Source organism: Antedon bifida, chromosome 2 (genome assembly GCF_963402885.1).
Source record: "Antedon bifida chromosome 2, ecAntBifi1.1, whole genome shotgun sequence".
Lineage (NCBI taxonomy): Eukaryota > Metazoa > Echinodermata > Crinoidea > Comatulida > Antedonidae > Antedon > Antedon bifida.
The window spans coordinates 20,757,944-20,771,830 of NC_136227.1; the positions used below are offsets into that span (position 1 = coordinate 20,757,944).

General features: G+C 31.8%; 1 protein-coding gene across 1 annotated transcript; it reads right to left on the reverse strand.

Moving 5' to 3' along the window:
- Positions 1-204: 204 nt before the first annotated feature.
- On the reverse strand, positions 205-3,096 carry LOC144835505 (uncharacterized). Its single transcript, XM_078690587.1, has 3 exons — positions 2,025-3,096; positions 558-1,750; positions 205-216 (listed from the first exon to the last, which is right to left on the reverse strand). The coding sequence occupies exons 1-3, from the start codon at positions 3,094-3,096 to the stop codon at positions 205-207; spliced, it is 2,277 nt and encodes a 758-aa protein (XP_078546713.1).
- Positions 3,097-13,887: the final 10,791 nt, after the last annotated feature.

Sequence of the window (13,887 nt, forward strand, 5' to 3'; positions counted from 1 at the left end):
TATTTATTTTATTTTTATTTTATTCAATTTTCAGGCACAAAAATACATGACAACAAGACAGCGGTGCAGCACCCTGAGGATTGCCATGAGTGCAAAGCACTATCGAGATGGCTCTCCATATACTGCACTTGAACATATAAGTAAACCATAAAAAGACAAAGATATAAAAATTTTAAAATTGCGAGGCATCAAGTTGAACAATCATTAAAATTGAATCTAAAAAATATATATATATAAATATTATGTACAGATAAAAATGATTGTTTAAAGATAAAAAAAAAATAAAAAGTTTAAAGTTGCCTGACATAAGACCGGAGAGCTGTCACAAATGTGTTAAAACTAAATAAAGAATGTTCTCTAATATAATTAGGAATCTCTTGCCATACACGGGGAAAATTAGTGTACAATGAATATTTAAAAGAATTGGTTCTGGCATATTTGTGTTTAAAAATAACTGATTCGGAATACCTTGGATTAAAATCAACAAAATCGTGAATATTAAGATCAATTCGACCATACATACATTTCATAATAAAAAGTATACTGAGAAAACACACTCTCTGGTCCATAGATGGCAAATTTAAATGTTCGAGCCGTTGCTCGTAATCGCCCTTAGCACACAATTTTGTGATCCTTCGAAGAGGTTTATTTATGCTAGTAATATGTTGTTTTTGATGAGGCACCCAAACAGGGGCAGCATACTCAAGTATGGGCCTACATAAACCGTTAAAAAGCCTCATCAAAATTACAGGGTCGTTAAATATCACAAAACGCTTTATGAATCCGACAATTTGGAGAGATTTTGTGGTAATTGCGGACACATGCGTTGACCAAGAGAGATTGCTTTCAAAGTGAATACCAAGATATTTGTAGGAGGTAACTGCTTGAAGGTCATTAGTGTGAATATGATAACGAGCATGAATGGGATTACGTTTGCGAGTAATATGGAGAACTTTGCATTTTTTAGCATTAAGTCTCATCATGTTATTTTGACACCATTCATCGATGTTATCTAGATCTTTTTGAAGTAATATCGCATCATATTCACATCTAATTGGCCTGAACACCACCGTATCGTCGGCATATTGTCTAATTTGAGAGGTGATCGACATAGGGAGGTCAAAAACGAACGAGTTGAAAAGTAATGGGCCAAGTACCGACCCTTGAGGTACACCTGAAACAACTTGTGTACGGTCAGATATCAGTCCATTAAGGACAATCTGTTGGCAACGATCAGTAAGAAATGAGCCCATCCATTTCAAAATTGGACCACATAGACCAAAATTGTGGAGCTTACGTAATAGTTTAGGGTGACTCACACGGTCAAATGCTTTTTCCCAATCAAGGAATATAGCATCGACGACTGGTGGGTTCGTACCATCTAATATTTTGGACCATTCGTGGTATATGGATGAAGCTTGTGTAACACAAGATCTTCCAGGATAGAACCCGTGCTGTACAGGACTAACAAACGCATTACATTGAAGATGAAATAAAAAATGATCAGCCACAATACGTTCTAGAACTTTGCCAACAACTGAACAAAGTGATATTGGTCTATAATTACTTATATCATTTCTACTACCAGATTTAAAAATTGGTACAACATTGGCCAATTTCCATTCCTTCACCACAATGCCTTGGTCAAGGGACATTTGAAAAATTTTAAGCAAAATTGGGGATATAACAGGTGCAGCCATACTCAACATCATAGGGGTAATCCCGTCGGGCCCAGGGGATTTATTAGTATCTAAAGATAACAGGGCACGGAAAATTTGATCCCTATTGATGACAATACTAGTTAAAGGTAAGACAATTTCACTGTGATTACAATAAGATGTTTCGTTTGTTACATTGAAATCATCATTATCTTCAGTAAAATTAGAATGAAAATATTTCGAAAATGCTTTAGTAGCATTTAAATCTGAATCTATGATATTGCCGTTTAAAGTATACTTTCTTTCTGTTGCACATTTTCGTTTTTTTCTTAACATATGACCAAAATCGTTTAGGATTAGATTTACAGCCTAAACTAAGATTATGTAGGTAATCATAATGAGACTTTCTCGTAGTTTCACGCAATGCGTTACTAAATTTTCTGTATTTTTCCCACTTATACATGTTATTCGGATGTTTCTTTGCATCTCGATAAAGGCGTCTCTTTTTACGAGACATTTTAATAATTTCAGTTGTTATCCAGATTGATTTTCTGCGAGGTTTGCTTTTAGCTTTGGGTATGCAATCATCAATTGCGGCTAGAAAAAGGTCTTTAAAACAAGCCCAAGTGGAATCTAAGTTAAGCTGTGTAAAGCAGATATCCCACGGGACTGAATTAAGAGTTTGGAAAAAATCATCATGATTAACCTTTTTATATTGATAAAAATATCTAGAAACTTGTTTAGGACAGACCAACCGTCCAGCTAAGTCAAAGAAGATACCTATATGATCACTTGTACTAATTCCAGGTTCACCTGTGACATTATGAATAATGTCATTATTATTACAGAACACAAGGTCTAACATAGAATGTGATCCATTATTTGCATATCTGGTAGGAAAATTTACAAGTTGAACAAGATTAAGAGATGACATTATATTTTCAAACTCAATATTACAGTTCGAGTTCGAACCAAAGTCATAATTGAAATCACCAGCGATGATCACAGCAGTATATTTGTGCATGATGGAGAGTATATTGTCTGAGAGTTCTTGAAAATTGGTTAACCATTCTCTTGATGAACTCGGGGGTCTATAAACACAGCCAAGCAGAATACTTCCTCCAGATACATGGATTTCAGCCAGTTGAACCTCAATATTAGTGTCAATGTCCACAGGTAATACATCTATAGAATGTTTGCATGCTATCAGAACACCACCACCGTGTCTGTTTCTGTCGTTTCTATGAACACAGTAATCTAACGGGAAAATCTCTGCACTCTTAATCGTTGGATCCAACCATGTTTCAGTCAACAACACTATATCAACATTATTTTCTATCCGTACTTGAAGATCCTGGATTTTATTAGCAATACTTCGGGCGTTGAACATAGCGATTTTTATGTTGTTGGGTCGGTGGATTTCGTTTAAATCTTTCATTCTGGAATTCATTGGACCTGGATTTGTTTCAATATCACCAGCAGACAAGATATCAATACTAAAACATGCCGTATGGTTACTGTAATAAGCGATCGGACGTGAGAAAAACTTACGACTTTTAGGCTGACGACAAGCAGTTCCACACTGACAGTCAGGAAGGTATGCAAACTCTATTGTATTGTGTTTCACACCTGACCACTGATCGTTGTTGTTGACAGTTCTAAGCACTTTGGTGTTTTTATTTTAACAAGTTTTTTCGAAAATCACAAAATGCTCTAAAATGTCTCCAAATGCGATTTGAAGCTATTCTAAGCACTTTGGTGTTTTTATGTTAACAAGCTTTTTCGAAAATCACAAAATGGTCTAAAACGTCTCCAAATGCGATTTGAAGCTATTCTAAGCACTTTGATGTTTTTATGTTAACAAGGTTTTTCGAAAATCACAAAATGGTCTAAAACGTCTCCAAATGCGATTTGAAGCTATTCTAAGCACTTTGGTGTTTTTATGTTAACAAGTTTTTTCGAAAATCAAAAAATGGTCTAAAACGTCTCCAAATGCGATTTGAAGCTATTCTAAGCACTTTGGTGTTTTTATGTTAACAAGTTTTTTCGAAAATCACAAAATGGTCTAAAATGTCTCCAAATGCGATTTGAAGCTATTCTGTACACTTTGATGTTTTGTGTGAAAAATTTTTGTCGAAATGCTCAAAATGGTCTAAAACGTTTTTAAATACGATATTAAGCTATTTTGTGCTCTTTGATGTTTTTGTGTGAAAAATTTTTGTCGAAATGCTTAAATTGGTCTAAAACGGTTTCTAATGTGATTTTAAGCACTTTGATGTTTTTGTTTAACCAAGTTTTTTTGAAAATCACAAAATGGTCTAAAATGTCTAAAAATGCGATTTGAAGCTATTCTAAGCACTTTGGTGTTTTTATGTTAACAAGTTTTTTTGAAAATCACAAAATGGTCTAAAACGTCTCTAAATACGATTTGAAGCTATTCTAAGCACTTTGGTGTTTTTATGTTAACAAATTTTTTCGAAAATCACAAAATGGTCTAAAACGTCTCCAAATGCGATTTGAAGCTATTCTTAGCACTTTGGTGTTTTTATGTTAACAAGTTTTTCGAAAATCACAAAATGGTCTAAAACGTCTCCAAATGCGATTTGAAGCTATTCTAAGCACTTTGATGTTTTTATGTTAACAAGTTTTTTCGAAAATCACAAAATGGTCTAAAACGTCTCCAAATGCGATTTGAAGCTATTCTAAGCACTTTGGTGTTTTTATGTTAACAAGTTTTTTCGAAAATCACAAAATGGTCTAAAACGTCTCCAAATGCGATTTGAAGCTATTCTAAGCACTTTGGTGTTTTCATGTTAACAAGTTTTTTCGAAAATCACAAAATGGTCTAAAATGTCTCCAAATGCGATTTGAAGCTATTCTGTACACTTTGATGTTTTGTGTGAAAAATTTTTGTCGAAATGCTCAAAATGGTCTAAAACGTTTTTAAATACGATATTAAGCTATTTTGTGCTCTTTGATGTTTTTGTGTGAAAAATTTTTGTCGAAATGCTTAAATTGGTCTAAAACGTTTTTAAATACGATATTAAGCTATTTTTGTGCCCTTTGATGTTTTTGTGTGAAAAGTTTTATCGAAATGCTCAAAATGGTCTAAAATGGTTTCTAATGTGATTTTAAGCACTTTGATGTTTTTGTGTAACCAAGTTTTTTTGAAAATCACAAAATGGTCTAAAACGTCTCCAAATGCGATTTGAAGCTATTCTAAGCACTTTGGTGTTTTTATGTTAACATGTTTTTTCGAAAATCACAAAATGGTCTAAAATGTCTCCAAATGCGATTTGAAGCTATTCTAAGCACTTTGGTGTTTTTATGTTATCAAGTTTTTTCGAAAATCACAAAATGGTCTAAAACGTTTTTAAATACGATATTAAGCTATTTTGTGCTCTTTGATGTTTTTGTGTAAAAAAATTTTGTCGAAATGCTCAAAATGGTCTAAAACGTTTTTAAATACGATATTAAGCTATTTTGTGTCCTTTTATGTTTTTGTGTGAAAAGTTTAATCGAAATGCTCAAAATGGTCTAAAACGGTTTCTAATGTGATTTTAAGCACTTTGATGTTTTTGTGTAACCAAGTTTTTTTGAAAATCACAAAATGGTATAAAACGTCTCCAAATGCGATTTGAAGCTATTCTATGCACTTTGGTGTTTTTATGTTAACAAGTTTTTTCGAAAATCACAAAATGGTCTAAAACGTCTCCAAATGCGATTTGAAGCTATTCTAAGCACTTTGGTGTTTTTATGTTAACATGTTTTTTCGAAAATCACAAAATGGTCTAAAATGTCTCCAAATGCGATTTGGAGCTATTCTAAGCACTTTGGTGTTTTTATGTTAACAAGTTTTTTCGAAAATCACAAAATTGTCTAAAACGTTTTTAAATACGATATTAAGCTATTTTGTGCTCTTTGATGTTTTTGTGTAAAAAATTTTTGTCGAAATGCTCAAAATGGTCTAAAACGTTTTTAAATACGATATTAAGCTATTTTGTGTCCTTTTATGTTTTTGTGTGAAAAGTTTAATCGAAATGCTCAAAATGGTCTAAAACGGTTTCTAATGTGAATTTAAGCACTTTGATGTTTTTGTGTAACCAAGTTTTTTTGAAAATCACAAAATGTGACCCGATCTGGCAAAACCCTACTTTTGTCGGAAATATTCATTTTGTATTTTTTTATATATTTGGATTATTTGAATCATAAGCTTTGTAGTGGTGTTTATTTCATAAAAATTGAGTAAATATTTAAAAAGTTATTACATTTTAAAAACTTACAAATCATTCAATTAGTTTACGAGAAAATCGCGTTTGAAGTTTGCAATGAAATTCTTTTTGATACGCGCTGAAAACTCACTCCGTAGCAACGCGGTATTTTGGTCTAAGACACAATGACGTCATACCAGGAAGTGTGTGCGATATAATAGCAGCGTGCACATCATAGTCAATTTGACTGATTTCAGACGCCGTTTTAACCTATTTAGTCACTCGAATTAACTATTTTGCACTATTGAAAAACAGCATTATAACGTCAAGCTTATTTTAACTGGTTTCGGAGGTGTTTACGATATCAACAGCGAAAAACCAAGCAGGCCTAGCTAGGCCTATTCAGATTTTCGCCGTCATCGCCTGTAAGACCTACTGATGGGTGTTCATCAGGCCGTGTATGGCAGCGGTGCATCGACATTGGGGCTGGCGTTAGTAGTAAACTAGCCTAGACAAGTTTGGCGCCTTGCAGAGTCACAGCTTGCTAGCTACTTACATTGTATTGACGATTTAATACATTTGTTTGTTTTATAACTTGGAAGATTCGCTGTAATGTTTGGACTTGAATCCAATGAGTTTAAAAAACATTTAAGATGAAAGGACTGGACAATAAATTAAATAAATAATTAAGAGCCGATTGGATATATAAAATGTATAAAGAAAATTATTTATTGACAATAAAGCTAAGCCCAGTAGTAGTAGGCCTACAACCATAATAAAATTAAGGCCTATAGCCCAAAAAAATATAGAAAATACAATTGAATTTATGACGTGAATTGTTTTTGACTTGTCTATTTTACTATGGAATAAACAAATACAGGCTACAGCTATTGCAGAACACTTTACTTTGAATATTAAAATCGTTTTTATTCCAATTTACGACATGCTGTGTGTAAAATGAAAATAACCTCAAAAATGTAAACAACTTTTTATTTCCGCGCGTAGAGCGTATAACATCTAGCGCGTTGACCAATAACGTTTGTTATTGCGATGATGCGCCATAGCAACACACGCAGTTCGCTGTTCCAGAAACTTCGAAGAACCGAATTTTCTGAAATTATGTCATAGTAAATCAAAGTTTTCATTGGTTCCTTCTTCAAACTCCGCCCTAAAACTTCCATATTTGGAATGTCAAATGGATGAGCTTTATTTTGATGTGTGACCTTTCAACATTGTGCAGCGAACTGGCGATCAAAATGTCGTCAAACTCTGCAACTTTCAACTGAATTTACGCAAAATGTTAGCGTAGATCGTGAATAAATTGTTAGGCTTGAGGAAAATACATGTTTTTAAAACTCTCTTTTTTCATAATTTTAATTAAATTTCGGGAGTTTAAATCAGGTAGACGTATTCTTAAATAGTGAAATATTTCGAAAATGCAAAAACATGTAATCTGCCAGGGTAGTCGATTTGGACGTATTTTGACTGATTACGTGAATTTTGAATTGCCGACAAAGAGAGGGTTTTGCGAGATCGGGTCACAAATGGTCTAAAACGTCTCCAAATGCGATTTGAAGCTATTCTGTACACTTTGATATTTTTATGTTAAAAAGTTTTTTCGAAATTCACAAAATGGTCTAAAACGTCTCCAAATGCGATTTGAAGCTATTCTTAGCACTTTGGTGTATAAATGTTAACAAGTTTTTTGGAAAATCACAAAATGGTCTAAAACGTCTCCAAATGCGATTTGAAGCTATTCTTAGCACTTTGGTGTTTTTATGTTAACAAGTTTTTTTGAAAATCACAAAATGGTCTAAAACGTCTCCAAATGCGATTTGAAGCTATTCTGTATACTTTGATATTTTTATGTTAAAAAGTTTTTTCGAAATTCACAAAATGGTCTAAAACGTCTCAAAATGCGATTTGAAGCTATTCTTAGCACTTTGGTGTATAAATGTTAACAAGTTTTTTTGAAAATCACAAAATGGTCTAAAACGTCTCCAAATGCGATTTGAAGCTATTCTGTACACTTTGATATTTTTATGTTAAAAAGCTTTTTCGAAATTCACAAAATGGTCTAAAACGTCTCCAAATGCGATTTGAAGCTATTCTAAGCACTTTGGTGTTTTTATGTTAACAAGTTTTTTCGAAAATCACAAAATGGTCTAAAACGTTTCCAAATGCGATTTGAAGCTATTCTAAACACTTTGGTGTTTTTATGTTAACAAGTTTTTTCGAAAATCACAAAATGGTCTAAAATGTCTCCAAATGCGATTTGAAGCTATTCTGTACACTTTGATGTTTTGTGTGAAAAGTTTTGTCAAAAACTCTCAAAATGGTCTAAAACGGTTTCTAATGTGATTTTAAGCACTTTGATGTTTTTGTGTAACCAAGTTTCATCGAAATCCTCAAAATGGTCTAAAATGTCTCCAAATGCGATTTGAAGCTATTCTAAGCACTTTGGTGTTTTTATGTTAACAAGTTTTTTCGAAAATCACAAAATGGTCTAAAACGTCTCCAAATGCGATTTGAAGCTATTCTAAGCACTTTGGTGTTTTTATGTTAACAAGTTTTTTCGAAAATCACAAAATGGTCTAAAACGTCTCCAAATGCGATTTGAAGCTATTCTAAGCACTTTGGTGTTTTTATGTTAACAAGTTTTTTCGAAAATCACAAAATGGTCTAAAATGTCTCCAAATGCGATTTGAAGCTATTCTAAGCACTTTGGTGTTTTTATGTTAACAAGTTTTTTCGAAAATCACAATATGGTCTAAAACGTCTCCAAATGCGATTTGAAGCTATTCTAAGCACTTTGGTGTTTTTATGTTAACAAGGTTTTTCGAAAATCACAAAATGGTCTAAAATGTCTAAAAATGCGATTTGAAGCTATTCTAAGCACTTTGGTTTTTTTATGTTAACAAGTTTTTTCAAAAATCACAAAATGGTCTAAAACGTCTCCAAATGCGATTTGAAGCTATTCTAAGCACTTTGGTGTTTTTATGTTAACATATTTTTTCGAAAATCACAAAATGGTCTAAAATGTCTCCAAATGCGATTTGAAGCTATTCTGTACACTTTGATGTTTTGTGTGAAAAATTTTTGTCGAAATGCTCAAATTGGTCTAAAACGTTTTTAAATACGATATTAAGCTATTTTGTGCCCTTTGATGTTTTTGTGTGAAAAGTTTTATCGAAATGCTCAAAATGGTCTAAACGGTTTCTAATGTGATTTTAAGCATTTTGATATTTTTGTGTAACCAAGTTTTTTTGAAAATCACAAAATTGTCTAAAACGTCTCCAAATGCGATTTGAAGCTATTCTAAGCACTTTGGTGTTTTTATGTTAACAAATTTTTTCGCAAATCACAAAATGGTCTAAAACGTCTCCAAATGCGATTTGAAGCTATTCTAAGCACTTTGGTGTTTTTATGTTAACAAATTTTTTCGAAAATCACAAAATGGTCTAAAATGTCTCCAAATGCGATTTGAAGCTATTTTGTACACTTTGATGTTTTGTGTGAAAAATTTTTGTCGAAATGCTCAAAATGGTCTAAAACGTTTTTAAATACGATATTAAGCTATTTTGTGCTCTTTGATGTTTTTGTGTGAAAATTTTTTGTCGAAATGCTTAAATTGGTCTAAAACGTTTTTAAATACGATATTAAGCTATTTTGTGCCCTTTGATGTTTTTGTGTGAAAAGTTTTATCGAAATGCTCAAAATGGTCTAAAACGGTTTCTAATGTGATTTTAAGCACTTTGATGTTTTTGTGTAACCAAGTTTTTTTGAAAATCACAAATTGGTCTAAAACGTCTCCCAATGCGATTTGAAGCTATTCTAAGCACTTTGGTGTTTTTATGTTAACAAGTTTTTTCGAAAATCACAAAATGGTCTAAAACGTCTCCAAATGCGATTTGAAGCTATTCTAAGCACTTTGGTGTTTTTATGTTAACATGTTTTTTCGAAAATCACAAAATGGTCTAAAATGTCTCCAAATGCGATTTGAAGCTATTCTAAGCACTTTGGTGTTTTTATGTTAACAAGTTTTTTCGAAAATCACAAAATGGTCTAAAACGTCTCCAAATGCGATTTGAAGCTATTCTAAGCACTTTGGTGTTTTTATGTTAACAAGGTTTTTCGAAAATCACAAAATGGTCTAAAACGTCTCCAAATGCGATTTGTAGCTATTCTAAGCACTTTGGTGTTTTTGTTAACATATTTTTTCGAAAATCACAAAATGGTCTAAAATGTCTCCAAATGTGATTTGAAGCTATTCTGTACACTTTGATGTTTTGTGTGAAAATTTTTTGTCGAAATGCTCAAAATGGTCTAAAACGTTTTTAAATACGATATTAAGCTATTTTGTGCCCTTTGATGTTTTTGTGTGAAAAGTTTTATCGAAATGCTCAAAATGGTCTAAAACGGTTTCTAATGTGATTTTAAGCATTTTGATATTTTTGTGTAACCAAGTTTTTTTAAAAATCACAAAATGGTCTAAAACGTCTCCAAATGCGATTTGAAGCTATTCTAAGCACTTTGGTGTTTTTATGTTAACAAATTTTTTCGAAAATCACAAAATGGTCTAAAACGTCTCCAAATGCGATTTGAAGCTATTCTGTACACTTTGATGTTTTTATGTTAACAAGTTTTTTCGAAAATCACAAAATGGTCTAAAACGTCTCCAAATGCGATTTGAAGCTATTCTAAGCACTTTGGTGTTTTTATGTTAACAAGTTTTTTCGAAAATCACAAAATTGTCTAAAACGTCTCCAAATGCGATTTGAAGCTATTCTAAGCACTTTGGTGTTTTTATGTTAACAAGTTTTTTCGAAAATCACAAAATGGTCTAAAATGTCTCCAAATGCGATTTTAAGCTATTCTAAGCACTTTGGTGTTTTTATGTTAACAAGTTTTTTCGAAAATCACAAAATGGTCTAAAACGTCTCCAAATGCGATTTGAAGCTATTCTAAGCACTTTGGTGTTTTTATGTTAACAAGGTTTTTCGAAAATCACAAAATGGTCTAAAATGTCTAAAAATGCGATTTGAAGCTATTCTAAGGACTTTGGTTTTTTTATGTTAACAAGTTTTTTCAAAAATCACAAAATGGTCTAAAACGTCTCCAAATGCGATTTGAAGCTATTCTAAGCACTTTGGTGTTTTTATGTTAACATATTTTTTCGAAAATCACAAAATGGTCTAAAATGTCTCCAAATGCGATTTGAAGCTATTCTGTACACTTTGATGTTTTGTGTGAAAAATTTTTGTCGAAATGCTCAAATTGGTCTAAAACGTTTTTAAATACGATATTAAGCTATTTTGTGCCCTTTGATGTTTTTGTGTGAAAAGTTTTATCGAAATGCTCAAAATGGTCTAAAACGGTTTCTAATGTGATTTTAAGCATTTTGATATTTTTGTGTAACCAAGTTTTTTTGAAAATCACAAAATTGTCTAAAACGTCTCCAAATGCGATTTGAAGCTATTCTAAGCACTTTGGTGTTTTTATGTTAACAAATTTTTTCGCAAATCACAAAATGGTCTAAAACGTCTCCAAATGCGATTTGAAGCTATTCTAAGCACTTTGGTGTTTTTATGTTAACAAGTTTTTTCGAAAATCACAAAATGGTCTAAAATGTCTCCAAATGCGATTTGAAGCTATTTTGTACACTTTGATGTTTTGTGTGAAAAATTTTTGTCGAAATGCTCAAAATGGTCTAAAACGTTTTTAAATACGATATTAAGCTATTTTGTGCTCTTTGATGTTTTTGTGTGAACATTTTTTGTCGAAATGCTTAAATTGGTCTAAAACGTTTTTAAATACGATATTAAGCTATTTTGTGCCCTTTGATGTTTTTGTGTGAAAAGTTTTATCGAAATGCTCAAAATGGTCTAAAACGGTTTCTAATGTGATTTTAAGCACTTTGATGTTTTTGTGTAACCAAGTTTTTTTGAAAATCACAAATTGGTCTAAAACGTCTCCCAATGCGATTTGAAGCTATTCTAAGCACTTTGGTGTTTTTATGTTAACAAGTTTTTTCGAAAATCACAAAATGGTCTAAAACGTCTCCAAATGCGATTTGAAGCTATTCTAAGCACTTTGGTGTTTTTATGTTAACATGTTTTTTCGAAAATCACAAAATGGTCTAAAATGTCTCCAAATGCGATTTGAAGCTATTCTAAGCACTTTGGTGTTTTTATGTTAACAAGTTTTTTCGAAAATCACAAAATGGTCTAAAACGTCTCCAAATGCGATTTGAAGCTATTCTAAGCACTTTGGTGTTTTTATGTTAACAAGGTTTTTCGAAAATCACAAAATGGTCTAAAACGTCTCCAAATGCGATTTGTAGCTATTCTAAGCACTTTGGTGTTTTTGTTAACATATTTTTTCGAAAATCACAAAATGGTCTAAAATGTCTCCAAATGCGATTTGAAGCTATTCTGTACACTTTGATGTTTTGTGTGAAAATTTTTTGTCGAAATGCTCAAAATGGTCTAAAACGTTTTTAAATACGATATTAAGCTATTTTGTGCCCTTTGATGTTTTTGTGTGAAAAGTTTTATCGAAATGCTCAAAATGGTCTAAAACGGTTTCTAATGTGATTTTAAGCATTTTGATATTTTTGTGTAACCAAGTTTTTTTAAAAATCACAAAATGGTCTAAAACGTCTCCAAATGCGATTTGAAGCTATTCTAAGCACTTTTGTGTTTTTATGTTAACAAATTTTTTCGAAAATCACAAAATGGTCTAAAACGTCTCCAAATGCGATTTGAAGCTATTCTGTACACTTTGATGTTTTTATGTTAACAAGTTTTTTCGAAAATCACAAAATGGTCTAAAACGTCTCCAAATGCGATTTGAAGCTATTCTAAGCACTTTGGTGTTTTTATGTTAACAAGTTTTTTCGAAAATCACAAAATGGTCTAAAACGTCTGCAAATGCGATTTGAAGCTATTCTAAGCACTTTGGTGTTTTTATGTTAACAAGTTTTTTCGAAAATCACAAAATGGTCTAAAATGTCTCCAAATGCGATTTGAAGCTATTCTAAGCACTTTGGTGTTTTTATGTTAACAAGTTTTTTCGAAAATCACAAAATGGTCTAAAACGTCTCCAAATGCGATTTGAAGCTATTCTAAGCACTTTGGTGTTTTTATGTTAACAAGGTTTTTCGAAAATCACAAAATGGTCTAAAATGTCTAAAAATGCGATTTGAAGCTATTCTAAGGACTTTGGTTTTTTTATGTTAACAAATTTTTTCAAAAATCACAAAATGGTCTAAAACGTCTCCAAATGCGATTTGAAGCTATTCTAAGCACTTTGGTGTTTTTATGTTAACATATTTTTTCGAAAATCACAAAATGGTCTAAAATGTCTCCAAATGCGATTTGAAGCTATTCTGTACACTTTGATGTTTTGTGTGAAAAATTTTTGTCGAAATGCTCAAATTGGTCTAAAACGTTTTTAAATACGATATTAAGCTATTTTGTGCCCTTTGATGTTTTTGTGTGAAAAGTTTTATCGAAATGCTCAAAATGGTCTAAAACGGTTTCTAATGTGATTTTAAGCATTTTGATATTTTTGTGTAACCAAGTTTTTTTGAAAATCACAAAATTGTCTAAAACGTCTCCAAATGCGATTTGAAGCTATTCTAAGCACTTTGGTGTTTTTATGTTAACAAATTTGTTCGCAAATCACAAAATGGTCTAAAACGTCTCCAAATGCGATTTGAAGCTATTCTAAGCACTTTGGTGTTTTTATGTTAACAAGTTTTTTCGAAAATCACAAAATGGTCTAAAATGTCTCCAAATGCGATTTGAAGCTATTTTGTACACTTTGATGTTTTGTGTGAAAAATTTTTGTCGAAATGCTCAAAATGGTCTAAAACGTTTTTAAATACGATATTAAGCTATTTTGTGCTCTTTGATGTTTTTGTGTGAACATTTTTTGTCGAAATGCTTAAATTGGTCTAAAACGTTTTTAAATACGATATTAAGCTATTTTGTGCCCTTTGATGTTTTTGTGTG

Excerpts from the sequence above, each read along its gene's own strand:
- LOC144835505 (XM_078690587.1), bottom strand. The coding sequence starts at position 3,096 with ATGAAAGATTTAAACGAAATCCACCGACCCAACAACATAAAAATCGCT. Across the intron at positions 1,751-2,024 it reads ACATAATCTTAGTTTAGGCT|ATACTAATAAATCCCCTGGG; the intron begins GTAAATCTAATC and ends TGTTATCTTTAG.